At 42.7% G+C, this 25180-nt stretch overlaps 1 protein-coding gene and 1 long non-coding RNA gene across 3 annotated transcripts in view; one reads left to right on the plus strand and one right to left on the minus strand.

The window, feature by feature from the left end:
• On the minus strand, positions 1–24271 carry ccdc80 (coiled-coil domain containing 80). 2 transcript variants are annotated; one of them, XM_031300815.2, is made up of 10 exons: positions 22712–24271; positions 19991–20188; positions 18057–18532; positions 15665–15985; positions 14459–14615; positions 11312–11448; positions 8427–8578; positions 5791–5894; positions 3752–3835; positions 1–464 (listed from the first exon to the last, which is right to left on the minus strand). In XM_031300815.2, the coding sequence occupies exons 1-10, from the start codon at positions 23355–23357 to the stop codon at positions 142–144; spliced, it is 2598 nt and encodes an 865-aa protein (XP_031156675.1). In that variant the 5' UTR covers positions 23358–24271; the 3' UTR covers positions 1–141. The 2 variants fall into 2 exon arrangements, with proteins under 2 accessions (XP_031156675.1, XP_035860416.1); XM_036004523.1 differs by having other exon boundaries at positions 18057–18535.
• The window catches only part of LOC118495642, a 24766-nt gene continuing 7332 nt past the window's right edge, over positions 7747–25180 (plus strand). Inside the window, exons 1-2 of the long non-coding RNA XR_004898133.1 lie at positions 7747–7986; positions 9959–9962. This is a non-coding gene — a long non-coding RNA (uncharacterized LOC118495642). The remainder of the gene's footprint in view (positions 7987–9958; positions 9963–25180) is intronic.

The raw sequence follows: 25180 nt of genomic DNA on the forward strand, positions 1-25180 counted from the left end.
TGTCCTAGATCTTTAAGCAGATTTTCTATGCTGTATTCTGATAATAATAATAATCTGCTGAACTAACTGCCTCGTGGAGGATGGGTAGGAAAAGATTAAAGAAGTTACGAGTGAAAAGGAACACGGAACAGTAGGGAAGAGTTAGTAGCCGTAGCCCTGGTGATAGCCATCCTGGTAACCGTGTTCGTATCCATGCTGATGGTAGCCATAGCCGCCATACTCATCCTCAGGGCAGCGCATCCCCAGGGACTGCTGGATGGCCATCTCCTGTCTGCGTAGCTGCATGGAGTCCACCAGCTCGTAGATAATAGCCATGGACCACATGGGCGAAGGGTACCAGGACTTGACGTTGCCGTCCTTCCCAACCAGCAGCATGGAGAAGTATTCTGGGCTGATCTGGAAGTAGTTCCTCATGTCCTTCACCAGGCTACCGGACAGGCCTTCGCGCTCCACAGTAGCACTCCCTGGATGGAGCAGAGACTCCGTTTAGGAATAAAGTATTCAGGACAGATATCTTATTCCTTCAGAGGAGAGAGTACAGCCATGTTTTCCTTTACAGACTTTTTATCATTTACTTTAGCTCCATGTGCTGAGCTCAAATGCCCAAAGCAGAAACCTGAAGAGCTTCAGTCCACTGGCAACAGCTCAAGGAAAGTCTTGCATAACTCCCACTTCTTTTCCCCAGTAAAGTTTGCTTAACTCTTGTGTTGCTTAACTCTTGTGTTGTCCTCGGGTCAACCCGACCCATTTTCAGCATTTTTAACATCAGAAATATGGGTTACTTTGAACCAAAATGCCCAAAATGAACATGGATGCAAGGATTGCAGGTGACTACTTTCACTGAATTTTTGAGTTTTATTCAATTGTATGGCATTTGAAAAATGTTTGAATGGTTTAAAAAAAATATCCTGACTAAACGTTGACATATACCAGTCTGTGATCCACTCAACATCCTCTGATCTTAACTTTTTTTAGTCAAATAATTCCTAATTTCTGCTTTTTTTTTCTGCTAACATTAGGTAATATGTCATATACTGTAAATTTGGTTTATGGACCATAAATTTAAAAAAGCGTTGAAAGAAAGTTTTTTTTTTAAAGTGTCGAAAGCATAAGAAAAAGCGAAAATACTGAAAAAAAAGTTAATGGTCGTCGGGAAGAGTTCTCTTGAGCAACATCTACCAGGCCATATAAAATAAAAAAGACACAATTCACATTTTGATTAGAGCTGCAATGATTAATCAATTGGTTTAAATGAATCGCCAACTATTTTGATAATCTGTCATTTTTTATGAAAAAAGTAAAAGTTCTCTGATTCCAGCTTCTTAAATGTGAATATGTTCTAGTTTCTTCTCTCCTCTGTGACAGTAAACTGAATATCTTTGAGTTGTGGACAAAACAAGACATTTGAGGACGTCATCTTGGTCAAAACACTGATCGACATTTTTCACCATTTTCTGACATTTTATAGACAAAACAACTTATCGATTAATGGAGAAAGTAATTGAGGGATGCAGCAGCAGCACACATGGTAATGTAGCTGTGAGGTTGTAGGAAGTGTGTCCATGGTAATAATAATATTAATATAATAACTTATTTTTATATAGCGCCTTTCACAGAACCAAAGGACACTTTAAAAGAATCTTTAAAGGTTCCTCTGGGGACATGGCGGAATAGTAAGTGGACCTTTAAGCGTAGAGTCTCTTTACCATATCTTGGATTACTGGTGAGAAGTAGGATACTAAAACACTGGCTTGTGCAGGTGAATCTGTGGAAAGACTGGGATTCTGTTTTTGCACAAGAAGGGTAGGTCTGGGCTAGCCTGGTCCTACCAGACTCTGGTCCATTTCATTTGTACAGAGAGTCTGGCCACTCTCCATTGACAAGTGTTAACTTCCTTGAAGGCGGGTACTCTGTTGAAGTTTAAAACTATTGGATCTGCCCAGAGCCACTCTGGATCTGCCATAACCAATCGCTAACGTTTGGTCATGACGTATGTCATGCGCATGTGCAACAAGAGGGGAGACCGACAACAACTATGAGCTTATATTTAGCATTAGCATCGCTAGCGTTAGCCTTAGCCAACTCCTTCACCACTAACGGAGCGAGCTGGAAAGTCAAACTGTTGCCGAACCCCGTGGGGAGGAGGGCCACAACATCATGGCCACCAACAAAACTCCGCAAAGATTGTTCTTGCTCGGGCTTTAACTTCTGGATATTCATTGCTGCCACAACGGACCAAGTGGCTTCGCTCGCATCTTTCTAGTGCACGTCCTCAAGGTCATCGTTCTCAGCCACTCCCTCTGTTCACTGATTGGACCTACAAATATTTGACCGGAGAAAACCCAAGAATATACCGCAAACCCAGTACTGAAGGGAAATGAAAATTGAGCGTAAGTAAGTAGGAGGGCGGAGCCAGACTAGGTCTGGGCAGGGTTGAGTGCCTTGCAAAAGTGATAATCTCTGAGCTAGCTACTGAACAACAACATCAGCTAACGATTTTTGACACTATGATGGAACTAAACCTGATACTTTATAAGTCACAGTAATAACAACCAACGTGACACAATGTTCTAACAATCAGCAATTTTAGTTGCTTACGTTTCAATTTGGGTTCTAATCTGCCCCATGAAATTACCAACTTCTTCTCTGTGGACTACCAACGTTAAAGCGTAACTCTCGCCAAAATGCAACCTAGGGTCTTTTTGTGAAGGTACCCGAGTACGCAATCTCCGAATGCGAATGAACGGACTCCATAGGAGGAAATGTCATTCTTATATGAGGCTCTATTTTCAACTACAAGGTCAATATTGTTTTTGAGTAACGACAAAACAACGAGTTATCCGTGCATTTATATGGAACTAAGCTTTAGGAGCTTTCCATCTTTACTCTCCTCCCTGTTACGTTGCATTCGGAGATCGACACTTTTTGACTGGCATAGATGGCAGCGAGCGGAAAAACCAACTGCTAAAGTGAGTTGTTCAAAACCTTTCTTTTTAGTAAACTCTGTGTACACAAACAATGTTCTCAATGCTCGAGTTCATGTGTAGAGCCCCTGGTGATACTTTGAGCAAAGTTTCATGTTGTGTCGAGCCTTTTTAGTGTTTTAAAAATAGCGATTTTGATGCGATCATAGTAGTGCCCCTAGCACTCCCATTCAAAAGGCCATTTGACCGAAAACTAAAATACGGTCAATCTTAAAAGTGGCTCTTCCGTCCTAATTCTGCTTTTAAACAAAAGTTTGACTCGGGTACATTCACAAAAAGACCCTAGGTTGCATTTTGGCGAGAGTTACGCTTTAAACTTCACAACCGCACTCCTGCTCTCCCTCTGACAGATCAGATAGACTCAGCCAAAGCTACGTTTCTGTTAACCCTTTCCTTGACTGGGTTACAGACAGCGACACAGGATATTAAACCTGTTTCAAGCCCTTTGAACCTGTAATAGTTTGTCCTCTGTCACTAACAGACACGTTCGCAAATTCTAACTTGAAGCACTAAAATCGTTTTGTTTTTTATCATTATAATTTTTAGGGGGGCTGAGATGACATTTATGGGGGTTTGAGCCCCCCTAAAAAGGCAATGGATCTGGGGCAAGATTTTTTTGACCTGTAGCGTGAGGAAAGATGGCTGTTTGGAGGTGAAACATGTGGACTGAATGTCAGTTTGTGGACATGGTCTTAGCGTTCAGTAAAAGAAGGTACTATGTGTATAAATAGAGGTACTTTGTGTCCCACTCATGAGAAAGTTCTTACCATTGATAGGATAGAGTTCCAAGACTCCGCCCATATCCGCCAGCTCCGTGCCAACCAACTTCAGAATGGCGATGTGCCTCAGACCTATGTCGCCAAGGCAACGACAAACCACATGGACAACACACATCAGAGAGAGGCAAATACAGTATGTTACATTATACCATGCTCTGGGTGAGAAAGCCATTCTTTAAACAAGAACATTGTGTTCTGTAATATGCTGACCAACTGTTCTGTATCCACCAGTCCAGCTTACACAAGATGATTTCACTGCGGTTGCTCATTATTGGAACCATTCTGAGCACTGGTTTTTAGGTAGAGAGAGGAGAACGTGGTGGTCCGGAGAGTCCTGCCAAAAAGCTGTTTCCTCTGAAGCGAGAAAGCCCACATTAAACACAGGAGAACGCAGGCTTTATTGGTGAGAGAGCCAAGTGCTGAATACCAGGATCAAACCTCTCAGGCCTTCAGCCCAGTCAGCAGGACAGGCCTTTGTCTGGGGCAGTGTGGGAGGGAGCAGCCCTTGGTGCCCGCCCAGCCAAGAGCAACAACAGAGGGTAGCACGGTGGCTCAGTGGTTAGCACTTTTGCCTCACAGCAAGTTGGCACTGCAGAGTTCGATCACCGGTCTGGGCAGAGTTTGATCCCCGGTTCGGGCAGGGCATTTCTGTGTGGAGTTTGCATGTTCTTGCATGTTTGCGTGGGTTTCCTCCAGGTGCTCCGGTTTCCTCCCACCATAAAGACATGCATGCTAGGTAACTAGGACTACAGTTGAACATTAGCCATCTGGCTAACACTGGCACAGTCACAGAAATGTTGATTAATGTGCATTGCCCTAATCTAATATAAATGTAAACACATGAGGGGGGGAAAAGTCCTCACAGACCCTGGGTCTGCTGACGAGCAAGACGAGATTTTTTTAGTAGCCTAGTACCTTAGGCTCAAATATTTTGCATAAAATGCAACTCTAGTTGAACGTGCGGTAATTTTATCCTGAACTTGTTAAGAATCAAATAGCAGATGTAAGATTCAAAGTCATAAATGTGACAAATAAATCTGCCCCTGACTATCTTAAGCATTATGAGAGAGTGCTAGGGAAAGAAGTAAGAGCCAGAAATCTTGAATTCCTATAAACAAGACAGGAACATTAGGTTCACGCGGGGGAGGAAACTCCAGATGACAACATTTATTTGGTTTTTACTGAGAAGTGATGTTCGCTGTGGGCTATTCAAAGTTTGTTTTATCGTGCGTATATCTGTCAGACACGGCAGGTTGTTGAGATTTGCAAAGTTGAGATTGTCTCTTTTTGAGATATACAGTAATAACATTTAATTAACTGTGGAAAGGTTAAATAACTGGCAGACTGAAAAGGCCATCGCAGGGAAGGAAAAGAGCCTCAGACAGAATAGAACAGAATTGGATCAGTACTCAGTATCGGCCGATACGCAAGTTCAGGTATCGGAATCGGTATTGGGAAGCAAAAAATGGTATCGGGCCATCTCTATTTCAAATATGATTTGTACAAGTTTTGAGATTGTGTACTTCCCCTCCTTTAAAGTCACTTTCCAGATCTCAGGGAAGTGAGTTAATTCTGGTTTCCGGTCTCAGGTTAGTTTTGGAGTAGTCTATATCCTTGACGTTCCACTTCCTGGATTGCTGCAGGAAATTCCGCCGGATGCATGCATTTTACGTTTCCTTCCGCTTTCTTTTTGTTGGAATTTTAAACTCTGGTGGATTTCTGAGGACTATGGTTAACTGCTCCTCAGATCTCTGCAGGGTAAATCCAGACAGCTAGCTAGACTATCTGTCCAATCTGAGTTTTCTGTTGCACGACTATTTTACACCGGCTCTGTGCGGAGCTTAGCTCCGCCCAAGATGATTGTGATTGGTTTAAAGAAATGCCAATAAACCAGAGCACGTTTTTCTCCCATCCCGGAGTGGATGTGGAGTAGCCAGACCCTCCTCCGCTCCGCAGCGTGTGGATGGTCTGGCAAAGCGAGACTAGTTTTGGAGTGAAGTGACAGGTTGAATTTTAGGGGGACTCACCGAGGTTGCAGGCCTGGCTGTTCAGGCCATAGAGCTGCTGCTGATAGGCCCACTCCTCGTCGTTAGGGGCGGAGATGATGAACAGGCGACGTCTCCAACGGAACCTGCAATCACAGAAAATGTCAGCCCAGAATTTAAGTGGCACCTTTGGTGCAGCACTGGAAGCTCTGTGCTAACTAAGACACGGAGTGTGTGCTTGTACACCAACATATTCCCATACTATTACTGCCAGAGGGTGACAACCCCGAATTATGGTTAAAATCCTGCCACATCTCAGCACTGTGATCTGAAGCTGAAATTCAGGTCTCCATGGTAACAAAAGACAGCCTGCCCAGTTTAGAAATCTCAGGAAAATATGGGACTGCAATGACTCAGCTTTGAGGTATTTTTTATGCTATTTATAATATCCGTGGAACACACGCACACACAGGCTGCTGCAATCTGCCAGATGCTGCTTATAAACGCTGTAAATTGTGGTGCAGCTGATTATTGAGCAAAGCAACAGCTGTTTGATGGGAGCGGAAATAGCCTGGTGGGACCACCCAATAATTCTAACTCTTCAGCAGAACACATATCTAAGACAATATCTAGGATTCAAGGAGATTTTCAGTCCAACGGCTTTATTAACCCTCTGAGGTCTAAGGACATTTTTACATTTCTTTTTAAATTCACATTTAAAGCCCAGTTCAGACCAAAGATTTGCAACGAGACGAGTTGAAACTCGCAACTTCTTGCAATGAGCCGGTCGCGTATTTACGAATCCTACTATGGCCATGCCAAGACCTGCCCTTCAATAGCATTCACACACTAGTATTGCCCGTCGTCCATGCTTACACAAGGTAACATTTGACCATTTGTACAGGTCCTATCCCCTGACCAATCGGCTATGCTAACCTTAACCACTCGAGGTCAATACCTAACCTCAACCAATCGAACTGCTTCGTATTCCTATTGGCTGTTGAGACAGGAGACGTCTCTTACGTTGTAAAACCAGCCTCTGGAGACTCCACCAGCTGAGTCACAGCGACACCATCAGCAGGTTTGAGTCGAGCTGAGACGGGCCGGTTCAGACCGCTACAACTTTTCCCTGCGACGGTTTTGTCTTGTTCGCAAATCTTTGGTCTGAACTGGGCTTTAAGGATATTTGCATATAACCGGATACCCATGTGTTTCATATCAAAATATTCAGAACAAACTTAATAGTGAGGCCCAAATTTGTTCCAGAGCAATGTGTAAAGAGATAATTTGGCCCTAAAGCTGAAAAGTTGATGTTCGCTTTTTGAAATTTCTCATATCTCTTGTGAAAACAAACCTAAAGTCAATTGTTTTGGTGCTTGAAATGAGTTTACAAAAGTCTTGGGTTCACAAAGGTAGCATAATATATGAATACGATAGTAAATAAATGTCTAAAATGACATTTTGTAATATCGCTTTTTGAATAGGAGTGTTGTCAAACGTCGCTTGTACACGCCGGTGAGTCTTTTGTCCTCAGAGGGTTAAAGCCAATTCCATTAAAGATATATTTATATACAGTGTGCTCTTTTAGGTGCTTGGTAGTCAAGATCAACGGAAGTAATTTCCAGGACAAAACCTGACATCCAGCGTGTGATTTCCCTTTGCTTTCTCTCTGTGTGTCGCAGTTCTCAAAATCTCTTCGTTACAGGAAACAACAACTAAAGCTAGCAAGCTACACGCTGAAAATGTCAAGTTTTGAAGAAAATTTGAATCATGCAACAAGGCTGGCCTGCTTTGTTCTGTCAGGGAATGATTGTGAAGATTTACAAAGAATTAGAGCTGAAGATCTTTGTCGGGTTCGGTCTTAATTTCTATCATTTTACACAGGCTCGGGCTTGCACTCTGGGTTGCGCGGTAAATGAGCGGCCAGGTGATGAGTTTCGATTAGCGCGAAAATAGATGCAGCTCTACAAAGAATATGTTTACGACATTTCCTCTCTAACTGGGACGTTTTGGGACTGATTGGTGGGATTGCTGTGGACGAAGTACACACGGAGATACACTGGTAAGAGATAATGAGGTTTAACCATGTATCAGCTAATTTAAATAGCTCACGTTACTGTATTGTGTGAACAGGTAACTTCATTTAATATTGTATGTGGCGTTTTCTTTTGCGGGGTGCAAATGTTCCACTAAAACAAGTTCCTTCCAGAGACTATTCTGCAGAGCCACCGCCACTGCGTCCAGAGCATAGCGCTGCCCAAGACCGTTGTGATTGGTTTAAAGAAATGCAAACAACCCAAAATGCATCTGTGGTGTAGCCAGACCTTACTCCACAGCGCTGTGGAGATAGAGCTGGCAATGCGAGGCTATGGTGGATGGTAGTTGTTTTTATGCATGCTAAAAGAAATACTTTACGGCCATACTTTTGTATACTTAAGAGGCTTTTTCCATGGTTTGGGCAAGTTGTAATTAAGCGAAAACTTAATGCTACATCAGTGATATTTTAGACAATAGTGTGCTTCCAACTATGTGGCAACACTAAATCATTAGACATGACAATGCTCCTGTACAAAAAGCCAGGTCTAAGAGCAGGCATATTAATACCCATGGGTGTAATGTTGGCTGTCCACATACTTTCGGACATGAAGGGTATTTAAAACCTTTAGAAACAACTTTACCTGGAGAGGAAGTTCTCCAACGATCTGGGCTTGTCCTCTTTCTTACAGACAACCCCATCTCTCTTCTGCTGCTCCATCTCTCGGATGCGGGAAGAGAAGGTGTCGATGTAGTTGAAAACAGCCTTCATGGCGATGGGAACCTCATAGGCTTGCTGACAAAAGATCATCAACAAGAACCAGTTACACAATACCAAAAGGCTGATTCAAAAATGTGGCAAAGCCACAGGATAAATAAACTAATATATCTAAAAAATCTGGAAACGACACAGAGGACATGAAAATAGAATTCCCATTGTTTAAAAAAACAATGTTGAAACTGTTTCCAACAAAGTGATGAAGTGACATTTTGGAACATGTTGGTAGATGTGGTGTGGCCCTTTCCACCAACATTCTATTATTATATTATATATATTATACATTCAACAAAATGCTAAGCAATCTCAGCATGCATATCTAACACAGCCACACACACACACACACACACACACACACACACACACACACACACACACACACACACGCACACACACTCATACCTTCCTGGGATTTCCAGAAACACCAAGTTGTGGTATGATGAGACAAAGGGAAAGCTTAGACAACATCAGCACATTCATATGGGGCAGTGGTGGCCTAAAGGTTAGAGAAGCGAGCCCCAGACCTCATTACCACCACTGAGGTTCCCTTGAGCAAGGCCCTTAACCCCCAACCGCTCCAGTGGAGCTGCTCAGTGGCCAGCAGATCAGACTGTGGTTGTACTGGGCAGCTTCCAGGTATGAATGTGTAACTGTGTGAATGTGACAGGTCGCCGTTGCAAATGAGAAATTGTTCTCAATCGACTTCCCTGGATAAATAAAGGTTAAAAAAACAAAAAGGTCACAGGTCAGGGGACGAGCTTATCCGGCCAGTCTCTAATGACCAAACCTGTTCATGTGTAAATGTGTATGTGTGTCTACAGATTCAAGGAGTGTAGACAGCAGCATGATAAGGGAATGTTTTTGTTTTCAGGACAGTCCCCTTTGGAGGACGTTGGGCCTGCCACACTTTAGCATACTTCCAGAGAGAGAGAGAGAGAGGCTGAACTAGGCTTTAGCATCTGTGTTTACGGCGCCTGCTATATCTTTGTTTACCTTAAAGGTTCAGCTAAATGTAACGCCTCCAGAATGAGTTTAAATCCACCTTCAGGAGGACAGGAACTTCAGAGAGTTGGGACGGAACTGCACAATAACACAAGGTGGTTAAACTGTACTGCCTGCTTAATTGTCTCCTCTGTTGAGAGTTTATTAAATGATCCCGTGTAAGCCATCAAAATCTCCCCAGGATTCTTCATGTATGTGAAATGACTTGCGCTGCTCCTGAGTTGTTCCTTAACACCTCGGGATGTGCTGAATCTGCTTTACGGCTCCTTCTAACTCTTTCACACCTCCCTCCTCTCTCTCTCTCTCTCTCTCTCTCTCGGTGCCACTTTCTGTGTCGTACCCACACCCACATCCTTGTACGTTTACAGACTTCCCTGTCTCTGCCTCTGTCAGCAGAGAGGTGAACACTGGCCTCTTTGATGAATCTGTCCAAAAACAGCCTGGTGAGTTACCTTGCACGCACATACACACACACACACACACACACACACACACACACACACACATACACACACACAAACACACGCTACCACACACACACACACAGGTGTGGGCCAAATGTCATGTTGTGTGAATTATAACAGTGTTTCAGTGAAGGCAGCGTGTTGGCAGTACGAGGACAGGTCTGTTCACCTTCAAAAAGAAAGAGAGGATGAAAATGTTAGACAGAAGGGTGGTGAACCTGTAAACAGAGAGTGGAGACCAACTTCAGGGCCAGGAATAAAGCTGGAAAACCGTATTTTTTCCTTTGAGGGGAACGTATGAATAAAATACTGTTCAGATTGTTAAAAGTAAGTAAGTAAGTAAACTTTATTTATAAAGCACCTTTCAAAACCAGGGTCCGAGTCGAGTCTGAAGACTTTTGAGGATGAGTCTCAGGTCAAGTCTGAAGTCACTGTGTGTGTAGTCTCGCTTTGCCAGACCTTCCTCCACAGCGCTGCGGAGGAGGGTCTGGCTATAGTCCACACAGCATTCCCGGATGGGAGAAAAATGTGCTCTGGTTTATTGGCATTTCTTTAAACCAATCAAAATCGTCACAGGCAGCGCTAAACCCCAGACGGAGCAAAGGTGCCTCTGCAGGAAGGAACTTGTTTTGGTGGAACATGTGTACGTTCAAAAGTTGTTTTAATCGTGCAACAGAAAACTCAGACTGGACAGATAGTAGGGGCCTTACGATGCAATATCATCACGATACTTACGTCACGATACAATATTATTGCAATTTTCGACATATTGCAATTTATTACCTTTTTTCCAACTTCAAATTTTTCCCAATTTCAAATGATGTCCCCAAAAGAAAACTTTGTCAAGATCTTGTTTTATCTAAAAAGATACATTTCTCTGTTTGTTCATCTCATCTCAGACAAACTGATCAACATATATATATATATATATATAGATCGATACTTGGCGTCTGTGTATCGACACAGTATAGCCACGGAAAATATCGCGATACTATGCTGTATCGATTTCCCCCCCCTACCTTAACAGATAGTCTAGCTAGCTGTCTGGATTTACCCTGCAGAGATCTGAGGAGCAGTTAACCATAGTCCTCACAAATCCACCAGAGGTTAGAACGCCAACACAAAGAAAGAGGAAGGTGACGGAAATCCGGTCGAAAAAAAGGACTAAAGTGCGACTCGAGTCAGCGTCTCAAACTCGAGTCCCCATCTCTGCCTCAACATATTATGTCTAGAAGGACTTCCAGCCCCTGACTTTGGGACACAGCTGTAGAGAGCGAGTCCTTACCTTGACTCTCATGTCGGTGTCGGTGAGAATCATGTAGAAGTCCTCATGGGTCATGCTAAACTCTTTCCTCAGCTCTGTGATCAGGTCCTGATTCACCAGGTCCTCCTGACGAAGACCCTTCATAGGCTTGTCATTTTCTGGAGAGGAAAAAAAAGACGGTACCGTTAATTCAAACTATTTGGTTGTGAAGGTAAATGAACAGGGACGCTTTTTGAATGTTTCCTGCGGAGAAAAGGCTTGTGTTCAGCAGGGTGTTAATAACTTCTGACATCTCAGCTTTTGCTTTGATATTTTGCTCCGAAGCGAAAAAAACATAAAACTGACAAATGATTTGTTCATGAGACTAGTCAATTATTACATCTGACAAATAAAAGCTCTTACACAACTGTGAGAACATCTCTCTGAGAAAGTGACATAACTGTCAAGACTTTCTTACCGTGAAATGAAGTACAATTGTGATGATTCCCATCAAATAAACCACAATAACATGAACACAATGTGAGTATGCAGCTGTGAAAAATAGGTTTTCTAATGCTAAAACTTCAAAACAACATTCCTTTTGAAAAATGCGTCTGACATGACAGTGAAGTAGACTCTGCAGAATACAAACATGCAGAGTGAATCAGGGACAAACTCCGCAAAGAGCAGCTTTTTATTCACGGAGCTCTGTCGGATGATTAAGACCTCTACCGTAGCTGCCGTTTCTACAGACCAAAGCCAAAGCATTTAATCACCACTCCCTCCATGCATCACATAAACACACGTGTTTTTTTGGTGGTTAGTTGGTTCCCCCACTCTGTGCCGTGTAATGCGTATGAGCAATCAAATCAGGAAAACTCCAGCACACTCTGGAGACAGCAGACTCAGACTGTACACAACAAACTCTAACTCACATACAAGACATGCTGTCAGCCAGCCAGCCATCCTAAAACACTATGAGGTCACCCTAATCTGAGGGAGGGGCAACACTGAAAGAACCATTTGTTTGTATACAGTACATGCTCACACACACCGACATATACAGTACAGTACACACACACACACACACACACACACACACACACACACTGAAAAGTGCATGTCCCAGCATGGGTGGATGCGGGTGACGTCATCTTTTTCCAGCATTCCATCTGGATTAAACCTCGTTGTCATGTGGAGTGACAGGCTCATAACGTTTTACAAAGTGGGTTTGTATGTCCTGAAGTTAACACACACTAACTCAAGCCTCGGGTTTGAGACCGCTATAAAATGTCTCAAAATAAAAGTGGCCGCCATGAATGACACAGCACATTGCATATAAACAGCAGAGGTTTTGGTTCCTTTCGAACAAGCAGCTGTTCACTAAAATGGATTTCTTTTTTTAAAAGCTGTCATAATTGCATTGAGTGAGTGTGTGTGTCTGTGTTGAATTATCTGGGGTGGTGGGGGTGGGGGGTTATCTCTGCTCTCTTAAAAGCAACCAGACTCCTTTGACAAAAACATCAGTCATTTTACCTCGCAGAACACGGGAGTTGCTGCTCTACCGCTGCCTCCATCGGTTAGTTTGTTTGTGTTATTGTGTGACTTTAGTGAATCTGAACAAACATTTTAATACAAGAGAGCATAGAGCGATATACAGTACAGCCTTCAGTACTCCTGCCTGCTTCTCCAAACTGGGGGCGTGCCGAACGCCATCTACTGTAGACTATGGAGAAGTAGCTCGTACAACCCCACTTCAAAATATCCAAACTAGCCCTTTAAGTACAGCGCAGCGCTTACAACATCAAGCTATAGCTCTCTTCACTATAGGATTCAAAGAGGAAAACGTTCACTGAGACGTCACATTCTCAGTAACAGTTATTCTGGGTCGATGCGTGACTCATTAAACTGCAAGGACCACTGACAGCCCAGCGGAGGAGGCGTTTGCCCAAAGTGTCGGACGGGGTTCACACCGGTGTCTGAGAGAACTGCCAATCATCTATTCCACAACCTGTTTGAGCAGGGGCGTAGCACTAAATTCTGGGCCCTGTAGAAAGGCATTCTCTATAGGCCCCTCCCCACAACCACACCTATTCATTCTGGCATCTTTTTGGGCCCTTCTCACATGAGGGCCCTGGGTACTCAGTCCCATTTCTAGGGCTGGGCGATATGGAGAAAATTAAATACCACGATATTTTTGACCAAATACCTCAATATCGATATTGCGGCGATATTGTAGGGTTGACAATTGATGCTTTCACAAAATATTTACACAATGAGATTTGTGATAAATAATCCTCAGTAATGTGGATATAATGACTAAGTGGGTAAAGGCAAATTAGAGAAAATGACATCACTTTACAGTAATGCAGCCTTTAACCCTTGTGTTGTCTTTGGATCAAATTTGACCTGTTGTCTAAATGTCTATCTCAGAAATATGGGTTTCTTTTTAACTACCTAATTTGGATTACCCAAAAAGTAACACAGATGATTCCATACAACGCGCTTCGCAAGTACAACAAAAGATCGGATCTCTACTTTCATTGAATTTTGGGTGTTTTGTTAAATCTTTCAGCATTTGAAAAAAAAAAACTGAAATGTTTTGAAAAAGTATCCCGACTGAACCTTGACCCTTCTGTGATTATCCTTCCTTTAATATTAGTCTAAATAATTCATAATTTCTGCTTTTTTAACTCAAGAATTAGGTATAACTTCCTAAAAATTAGGTTTGTTATTGACCATGAATTCCAAAAATAGGTAATAAGTGTAAAACTAGTTATGAGTTGGTGTTGGTGGTGTTTATACATGGTAGTGAAAAGAAGCGTTAAACATCAAAAAAGCACCAAAAAACATTGAATAAAGCACCGAAAGTTTAAAAAAAAACAGACAAAAACGTCAGAAAAAGTGTTGATTTTCAGTTTTGGCCGTGGGAGGACGATGCATGGTCGAATGGAAGACAACACAAGGGTTAAATACAGGAAAAGACAACTCTTATGTCATGTAACGATATCCAAAATCTAAGACGATATCTAGTCTCATATCACGGTATCGATTTATATTAGTATTGCCCAGCCCTTCCCATTCCCAGTCTGACACCCCTGTGTTTGAGTTACAAACAAATGACTTTTGAACCATCCCATACCCTGATGAGAGACGAGAAACTGTGCACTAGCACTGCATGATACTTACCCAGCTGGTAGTGGTCAATTTTCATGGTGGAGTTGGTCAGGGAGCCGAAGATGGTGATGATGGAGACTTTCCTGATGGCCATTTCACACACAGACTCCAGGTACTCGTCCCGCTGCTGAACATACATAGTGCTCTCCTCGCTGGGGGACGTAATCAGCTGGAGGAAGGGAGGGAGGTTAGAGTGGCACGTATATGCAATCACACACACACACACACACACACACACACACACACACACACACACACACACACACACACACAGTGTGCTGCAGAGGTGATGTTTACATTAACCTGCAGGGGGAGGATGGGGCATATTTTCCCAGCCACTGCTGTGATAAGAATCTATACTGGCTGCAAAACAGAGACACACAGTCTGTTAGCACGCAGCTGTGTGTCAGATAGCTGCTCCACATACTTTATGCCTATCCGTATTACAACAAAAAAAAATAACACTTAACATGCTCAACTCACATTGAAATAGACATTTTTGTAACCTTTTTACCCCTAATAAACAATTTCATAATTATCCCACTCAAAAAGCAGCCCTTACAAATTTACTGTAGATCCGGCACGTATATATATCAATTTAGGTTCACAATAGATTTTGGCCCGCCTAGTTGTGCGCCAAACCAAAAACCCGGGGAAAGTGTTTTTTAAACTGCAATTACGTGACATTCAAAGCAGAATATGGCAGATTTGCCGACTTTGAGACTCAGAATATTCCCACGGAAGCAGAGAGAGTTTTCATATTCAGGCTGTGAAACAGGTTGTTGTTAAAAAATGTTTTGCTTGATTTGCTAAACTCTATGATGGTTAAGGAACTTTTTTTCCTGACTTTTGTAGGGCTTTATGTCGACAAAAAGCGTCAAATGTTGGAAAAAGCGACAAATAAAAAAATAAAAAGAGACAAAAACAACGAAAATGACGAAAAAAGCTACAAAAAAACTGTCATGCTGTAAAAAAGTCAAAGATATTTGACTTTTTCAATTAGACAAAAGCATGTCAATAAACGTTAAATGTCTGACCCTTGATGTGATTCTCTTTTTCCAGTTTGACACTACTGTGCTAGTAGATCGATGCCGTTTAACAGTGCTACTGTATCTGAACACTAACATTTCCCTCTGGCTGGAGCGTGAAACAGCAGCTTTGCCAGATGAGAGAGGCGGTGAGCGTATTAATGAAGTGTGAGGTATGTCATGCTCTCACCAGCAGCCGCCTCCGGTCCTCAAAGTAGTCCAAGAAGGAGGCCAGAGATCCCTTCGGAGGGGGCGTCGGCTTCTTAGCAGGCTTCGGGTAGTCCTCTTTCTTGGGGTACTCAGGCAGCTTCTTCTTCTTCCCTCCCTTTCCTCCTCTCCTGTCCGCCTTCTTGGCAGCCTTGTCGTTCTTTTTCTTCTTCTTGTCGTGCTTATCGAGCTTTCCCTTGACCTTCTTGGTGGGACTGATGTCGGTGAAGGTTTCTGTCTCCTCAGGATGACTGACTGTCGGCCTGCCTGGTTCATACTTGTCCTCGTACTCATTAGTTAACACCTGCATAGATAAATATATATGTTGTTAATGGAGAAATAACTGTAACTGTCCAGAATATTTCTATGTTAAAGCCATAGTGCGTAGTTTCTGTCTCCCCCATGAGGAATTCTAAGGCTGTGTTCAGACTGCAGGCAAAAGTGGCCCAAATCAGATATTTTTGGGGTCAAGTGACCAGGTCAGATTTCTTCAGAAGTAGTGTGAACACTCAAATCTTGCCCAGATCTGATTGTTTTTTCAAATCAGATTTAGACCACTTCCATATGTGGTCCTGAATCAGACCCAGGTCTGATTTTTTTCAATGCTGCCGCAGTGTGAACAACCAAGGCGGATTTGATGCGACTTTTACGTCAATCTACATCGACATTTGTCACAATTATGTGCCGGCGGGAGTTAGTCCTAGACACAGACAGTAAAATTAAAAATTTGACTAGTCCTAGAAAATGGAGAACAGTGATGGAGCAAGTCAATGGAGGGAGAGGGAGGGTGTTAGACCTAATTAGTGTACGGGGAGACACTTCAATTCAGCGTGCGGTAACCTGCCCCCGTTGGCAGCCAATACTGCCCAACTCCGTCACGTTTCCGCACGGAGATGGGTCGCCTAAATTGAGCGTCCTGCCGTAGGAGTCTTGAGGAGAGGCGCTGACAGAGATAATCAAAAGTTGCCCTCGACATCTGAAAGTGTTGAATAAACTGCGTCTCTGTGAGGCTATTCACAACGCAATTCACAAAATAGCCAATTTGGCTCTCTTTCTCTCCATTCTTCTCCTCCTCAGCACCTGCTCGTTAGTGTTATGGCTGCCATTACACAAACACTTTTTTAAAGATAGTTTTTTGGGCTTTTCTTGATAGGACAGCTAGGTGAGAAAGGGGAGAGAGAGGGGGAAGACATGCAGGAAATCGTCACAGGTCAGACTCGAACCCTTGACCTCTGCGTCGAGGCATAAACCTCTCAGTATACGTGCGCCTGCTCTACCCACTGAACCAACCCGGCCGCGATTACACAAACATCATTTGGCAGTCAGCATTACCAGTACAAAGCCACACATCCATCAGAGTTAGCACTTCAATTCCAAGGCCATCTAAAATCTATGAATAAGCAGATAATACCCTAATTGACAGGTGCCAAATAGACATAAATATCAGAAAAAAAACCATACCCATTTACAAAATGTTCTATATATCAAGGCTGAACAGAGAAAGAAAAGATTGATTCCTACATACACAAGTTCCAGCAAAATAAGTTCCTTCCCGAGGCTATTTTGCAGCGGCACTGTGGCTCCATCCGGCGCTTGGCGCTGCCCAAGACGATTGTGATTGGTTTAAAGAAATGCCAATAAACCAGAGAACGTTTTTCTCCCATCTTGGAATGCTGTGTGGACTAGCTGGACCCTGGCAAGGTCTGGCAAAGCGAGACTAAGGCCATATAAACTCTACTATTAGGCATAAAATATGCTAATTGACACGTGTGAAATAGACATAAAAAGAAAAAAAAAACACTTTACATACTCATTTACAAAAATGTTCTATATATCAAGGCTATAAAGTTAAAGGAAAGTCTGATCCTTACATTCATTTCATTAATACACCATCTGAAGGAAAACACACACAATGATCCCTAAAGAGACATTTTTGTAACAGAAATGTGGACAAAAAGATGCATGTGCCAAGGATGAACCCATTACATTTTGGAGCGGATCCAATACTCAAATTATTGGTAACACTGTACTTGAAGGTATCTACATAAGAGTGACATGACACTGTCATGAACACATGAACTCTAACCCTAACCCTAACTTGTCATAACAAAAACCGAATGACACTTACTGACAGAAGCATTATGTCATAAATGTTTATAACCTGTTTATAATGTTTATGACACGTTCATGACAGTGTCATGTCACTCTTATGTAGATAGCTTCAAGTAAAGTGGAACCAAATTATTTTTCACTTTTGTCCGTCTGCTCTCTCCAAGTGCACTTCGAGTTTAACGTATAGTTTTAGTACGCATTTTTTTCCACAAGTTCAGTAGCCTAAAGTATGTACAAAATGAACCCAAACCCTTTTACCTCACCTTCTCTCCACCATTCTTCCTCTTGGTAGGTTTGATCTTGGAGGGTTTATGTGTGGCAGGCGCCAGCTTGCGGCTGTGCGGATCTCTGTTGTCCTTGTCGGTGCGGTTATCTCCAGCCGGGGTGGTTTTAGCCGCGACCCGCTCCCTCTCTCTGCGGTTGTAGTAGGAAGGGTCGGCCGTGGTTCTGGGGGCTGGGAGCCACAGGGCTGGGGTGTGGGCTCTGGTTGGTGCCTGGGTGGTGGTGGTGGTGGTGGTTCGTTTGGTGGTGGTTCTTCTGGTGGTGGTGGGTTTGGTGGTTGTTGTTGTTGTTGTCGCTTTGGTTGTAGTTGTGGTGGGGGGCCGGTTTGTAGTAGTCGTGGTTGGTCGTGTAGTTGTTGTGGTGGTTGTTGTTGTTGTTGTTGTTGCTGCTGTTGTTGTTGTTGTTGTGGTGGGCTTTCTTGGGATCTTCTTCCATGGTTTTCTTTCTACTGTTGTATCTACTGGTCCACACACACAGAAAGGCAGACAATAGATCAGGGGTCGTCGATGTTTTTTAAGCCAAGGACTACGGTGGCCGACAGGGGCAAACGCACTGCAACTTAATAAAACACACGCAAATAGACAAAACACAAGCAAATTAAGAAGACATCTTCATTAATTTGACAACAGGTGTGCAGCATTTAGCAAACGCGCTGCAAATACACACAGCACAACCAAATACACAAATGCGCTGTAAATACACAGCACAACCAAATACACAAACAAGCTGCAAATACAGAAACGATGCAAAGAGAAAAACACACAATCCCCGAAAACAAATGCAATAAAAAAAAACCCGCTGCAAACAAATTACACAACGGAAGTTCTCCAGGCCTCTAGGGGGAGCGCTAAGTGGAAGAGCTTGATTTTTTAATTTATTTTTTCAACTTTTCTTTTTGCATCATTTCTGTATTTGCAGCGCGTTTGTGTATTTGGTAGTGTTGTGTGTATTTGCAGCGTGTTTGCTAAATGCTGCGCATGTGTTGTCAAACTTACGAAGATGTTTTCTTAATTTGCTTGTGTTTTGTCTATTTGCGTGTGTTTCATTAAGTTGCAGTGCGTTTGCCTCTGTCGGCCACCGTAAAGGACCCCTTAACTGAAAGAAAGACGGATCAGGGACCCCCTACTACATATATTGTTAAAATTAAGTTGCATTTTAAACTGGGCCTACAATAACGTGTAGGGCAGCCTAAACCCTTTATACATAATTTTTGTAATGTATCTGTGGGTGGCTACTAGAGGATGGATACCTGACCCGAGCCCGACAGGACCAGGAAAGTGGGCCAAGAAGTCAAACAGGCCGATACCCATTATTAGTAGTTAATAAAACCAATAACCGATATTTATATGTTTATATAGTGAAAATGAAAATCTTTAAGTCAAAATTAAGATTTTGGAATGTTACAAACACCAAAACAAAACTTGAAATGCTTTAAGCAATTATTTAGTAAATGAGAAAGTTTTGTGGCCGGGTTGGCTCAGTGTGTAGAGCAGGCGCACATATACTGAGAGGCTTATGCCTCAATGCAGAGGTCCAGGGTTCCAATCCGACCTGTGACGATTTCCTGTATGTCTTCCCCCTCTCTCTCCCCTTTCTCACCTAGCTGTCCTGTCAAATTAAAGGCGGAAAATCCCTAAAAAAAATTTTTTAAAAATGAGAAAGTTTCAACATAACACCCAGTAACAGAGAGTCAGATAGTGTTGTGGGCGGGACATTAAGTCAGACTCAGTGGTGAGTGAGACCGAAGCAGAGGGACAGACACGGAGCTGGAGCCGAGCCAAAGTAGAGCACTTTTTAATTCATTAACTTTATCGGTTATCAGGCAAATAAAACCCCAATACAGATAATCTGCAAACTGCCAAAAAAAACGGCATGATAATCGTCCAGGGACGATAAATCGGTCTATCCCTATCACCTGTGAGTGTGCCCTCCTCCACTTGGCCCTCCACGCCGGCTGCTCGACACTTCTGGACGAAGCCTTTCTGCCGGAGCTTCTCCAGCTTCCTCATGGGCGACTGGTCGATCACCTCGTACATGGCCTCCATCCTCACAGGGTACGGGTACCTCTCCTCCACCTGCAGGGTCTTCTTCAGCAGCACCATCCCAAACTTACCTACGGGAAAAACACACCGCGGATCACATTTGGGATTCAAACAGTTTCAGGGTATTCTGTCATGTTGAGCCGGGAATTTCAAGAGATACAAGCACCATCATTTAACTACAGGTCTGCAACTAATGATTAATTTCATTATCGATGGATTATTTCCTGGATTAATCGTTTGGTCTATAAAATGTCAGAAAATAGTGAAAAATGTCCATCCCTGATTCTGAAAGTCCAAAGTGATGTCTTGTTTTTTAATTACAAAACCAAAAGATTTTCAGTTTAATATGATATCAAACAGAAAAAACGCAGGAAAACCTCCATATTTGAGAGGCTGAAACTAGCATTTTTTTTTGTCATTTTTGCATGAAAAATTACTTTTACGACTATGATTAATAGATATAGATCGATATCGAACAGACTTGTTAAAATAAATACAATATGCTTCAAGCCTAGCAGACACATAAAGTTATCAACTATGAACTTAGTGGAGCATTAAAGGGTAACTACGTTTTTACAGTCGGCAGCAGCGAAACAAGCTATGATGTAAGTTAATAGGGTGATTGTCCAGCTTGTATTTACCTTCATAAAAGTGCTCGTTTTGTCCCTTCAGAGATAGACCTTTAAAACCTCTTTGAGACCTTTCTGTTTAACCAGAAACAGCTCTGAAGTCGCTAGCGCTAAACCTACCAGACTCCATTTAAAAAAACAATACTTTTTAGCGGGACATTCTAAAACGCTTAACGTGAAAAAGCTTAACGTGGTTTAATGTACCTAAACAACGATCAATGATCACCAAAGTTCTCATGGCCATATCTTGTCAGGAACACTTAAGCCTGTCAAAAAAACTAAACTGAAATCCAACGATTATAGAAGTTATCTCACGTTAACGTTTTCTTCTTCATTGGCGCCTATGGCAAGGAAAAAGCTTAACGGTACATTAAACCACGTTAAGCTTTTTCACGTTAAGCTATTTCCTTACAATATCCTTAATGAAGCAGAAATGCTTATTGTCAGATAACGTCCATAATAGTTGGACTTTGGGTTCAATTCTTTTGACAGTTTTCAGTGATTATGAGGAGCAATATGAGAGAGAAATTATGTGATGATTGATCGTTGTTTAGGTACATTAAGCTTTTTCCTTGCCATAGGCGCCAATGAAGAAGAAAACGTTAACGTGAGATAACTTCTATAATCGTTGGATTTCAGTTTAGTTTTTTTTGACAGACTTAAGTGTTCATGACAAGATATGGCCATGAGAAATTTGGTAATCACTGATCGTTGTTTAGGTACATTAAACCACGTTAAGCTTTTTCAAGTTAAGCGCTTTAGAATGTCCCAGTTTTAGCGTTTTTAGAGCCGACATATTTTCACATGTAAATCAGTAAACTATGTGTTTATTTCAACCAAAACTAGAGTTGTGATGGTTGGAAAAGTGGAAAGACGACCCAAAACGGCTTTTCATAGTTTTATTTTGTTTCTGTCGACTTTGAATGAAGTGTATTTTACGATGCTAAAATTACTGTTTATTTACATGGAGTTTGATGGGTTTAGCGAACACAATTTGGCGGATGTTTTTATGTTTAAAAAAAGGATCTTACTCTTTAACAGAAAGGTCGACCTCCTTAGAAATCCTTTCCATAATGTTGTCAGACACTTAGAATAATAATCTGAGCCTGTCAGCGGCAAAACAAGCACTTTTGTGAAGGTAGCCTAAAGCTTGTTTCGCCGCTGCCGACTGTAGCAATCTCGCTTAATACTGGACCAATGTCAAAGATTGTTGTTCCCATCAGTCACTTAGACACAAACACATAGGGACATAGGGCTGAAAGAAACGGTAGTTACCCTTTAAATGTCTTGTTTTTTGAGTCCTAAACCCAGAGATACTCAGTTAATATGATAAAAAACAGAAAAAGAGGTGAAGACCTCCATATTTGAGAGGCAAAAAACAGCAAATTTTTGGCTATTATTGCATGACAAATTACTTATATCAATTAATCGTTTGGTCTACGAAATATCAGAAAGTAGTGAAAAATGTCTATCCCCTTTTCTCAAAGTCCATTCTAATGTCTTTAAATGTCTTGTTTTGTCGGTCCAAAACCCAAAGATATTCAGTTTAATATGAATAAAACAGAAAAGAGCAGGACACCTCCATATTTGAGAGAGTGTAAACAGAATTTAGCCTACTGTCATTTTTGCATGAAAAACTACTTCATCGATTAATCGATCATCAAAATAGTTGCCGATGATTTCTTTTTCTGTCGCTCTTGCAGATATACACTTAACTCTTAGTTGCTTTGGAGAAAAGGGAACATGAGGCCATCACAACACAAACAAATGCCATCACCTGGGCGTTTGGGGGGGGGTACAGATGGATGTGCCTTGTAGGCCTACGTTAATGTGCTTAGGCTATTATATTTGATGTGTGGCAATGCTATAAATGCTGTGATGCTGTACATTGGAGGTTTGATGCACACGTTTCTATGTCGTTTAGCATCTGTTCCTTCAGGATGAACCCATGCATGCGTCCCTCACCTTTCTCCAGTTTGAGGAAGCTCATGAGCCTGGGGATGAGTGCTGTGTCCAGCGGCTCCTCCATCACCTTCCCCTCGCCGGTGATCCTCCTCACCTTGCCCCCCATCTCTCCCTCCTGGTGGAACATGACAATCTGCTGCAAGTGTCGCTCGGCCAGCTCGCAGTACACATCTGACTTCAGAAGAGACATCATCAGTCGGTAGTAGCCGTCTGAATCGTGCGGCGCCGATATCACCAGGACGCGGTTCTTCCCTGCGAAACTGGCCAGCAGATTCGGTGACCCGGCGCTGTTGGGCATCCGGGTGACCCTGCTTCTCGTTCCTTGGGCGGCCTCGTCTTGCAGCATGTCCACCCCTCTCCTTGGCACTACATCTCCTGCTCTCTTGCCCGGCACAGTCCCTGTCCTGGCGGAAACTGGAGCGCCCTCGTCCGCCTGCACATCTTCATTCTTCCTGGAACTGTGCACCGAGATCGCCGAACCAAACCCGGGGCGCACTCGGCCGACGAGGCGCTCCTTGTCCGTTGCGCCTAGCTGCACGCGTCTGGAGCGTAACTGCACCCGCTTAAGGTGAGCGTGTTTGTCGGCTTCGCCTGTCCAGGTGAGCAGGTAAATCAGAGCTAAACTGAGAACAAAAGCCCTGCGCATTGTGGCGAGATGTTAGCTAAAGTATATGCTCACTGAGGGGGTGGGAGATAAAGATCCAGGTGGCGGAGCCGTGATCCTGGCGCGTCTTTTAGTGCATTTGAGGTTTGTTAATTAATCAATTAATTCCAGATGAAGACAGGCTCGGCACATAACAGTGTGTCAGTGATGTGTTTTCAGAGCATGAGGGAATCCACTTCACTGTCTGCTCTGTATCTGACAGACAAGGCGAATAAGAGTTATAGTGCGTAAAAGTTATATCCAGAACTTCATGTCAGAAACACTTCCCTTTCCAGGTGTGATCCCATGAGATCAGGAGTAAGCTTTAGATCATCTGTTATACAAACATCCCAAAACTTTGTGATAATTCTTCCTCGGCCCTTAGGGGGGAAATGAATGGCGAAAAGTTCGGAACCACGTCACATCTCCAAAACACACGCACGCTTACCTTAATTCCCTCAAACTTTAATGTATCCAATTAATCCTCGAGCGTTGTTTATGTCCAACAAACCGTGAGACGATCATCTGCGCTCAGGAAAGAGAAAACCTCCGACTCCGACAAAATGCAAGAAATGTGCAAACTGCGCTGAGTCTGCGCAGGAACACGCGGCTGTGCTGTACTGTGCTGTGCTCCTTCGCAGGTTTCTTCTTGGCAAACTGAGCTTTGGAGGATTTCCCAGAAATGTCCACACAAACCTCAGCCTCCGGACTCTTGGCGACGCGAAGGCAGGACCTGCCCCGGGACTGCCGGTTGGCAGTTCAGTCTGCAACACCCATTTCATTAGGAAAAAAAAAACAACTGTACAAAGTCTGTGTCCCCGCGCTGGGATGGTTTTAGGTTTCAGCTGACTAAAAGCGCATTTCAAAAATGTGTGAGGAACGTATGCTAAAACATGTTTCTCACCTTGCTGGACAGACTACCGGGAAGAGAAATGACCATAATCAGACTAGTGTCAAGTTCCTCCTTTAAAGCCAATAGAGAAACGCCCACACATCCCATCCGTCTCTGTCCAACATGGTTTTCTCCAAGTGCACCTTTTTGATCTTCTTGGTGTGCAGAAACTGTACGGAAACAGATGATTTAGAGGGGAATACCGTGCTGGTGTCTATTTTAACTTAAAGGCTGACCATCCATTTACTCTTCCTTTACTGTTTTTATAGGGGAAAAGCAAAAATGAATGTTGTCTTTGCATGTTTCAGGCCAAAATAGCACAATTGCAATGACTGGCTTTGCTTTTTATTTTTTTTATATAATGGCTCTTTTAGCCCAAATCAGACTATTTCCATTTCCTCTAAGAAAGTTCCCCAGTTTGGCTTGTAATTAAAGCCTAAGTAAAGAAAAGTAAACCACTAGGTCTGAGCCACATCCACTCTCGCTGCGAAGGCAAAACACAGTGTGTCCCATTGCCTCTGCATGCTGTATAGCTGCTAGTTTAAAGTACATTTTGCACCTGAATAAAACATATAATGTAATGCGATAACCAGTGGCAGTTCAAGACCATTTCAAATGGAGGGGCCAGGCTGGGCCAACATGCAATTTTAGGGGTACCATATATATTAAGCACAAGTGTTCCATACCACCAACCCCCCATAGGTTTGTAGGGTTCAACAATAAGGGTTGCACTATGGCCCGGGGAAAGTAAAACGCCACATCGGGCAAGTAACTATAACAATTCACTTGCCCGTTTGGGCATCATTGTATCATAAATGACGTTATCGTTCTTTTTTTATCCTTTTGATGCTTTTGATGCTTTTTTTTAAACTTTTTTTTATGTTTTTGACATTTTTCTAATGTTTTTTTTTTTTTTGCTTTTTATGTTTTGTAT

Source organism: Sander lucioperca, chromosome 8 (genome assembly GCF_008315115.2).
Source record: "Sander lucioperca isolate FBNREF2018 chromosome 8, SLUC_FBN_1.2, whole genome shotgun sequence".
NCBI lineage: Eukaryota > Metazoa > Chordata > Actinopteri > Perciformes > Percidae > Sander > Sander lucioperca.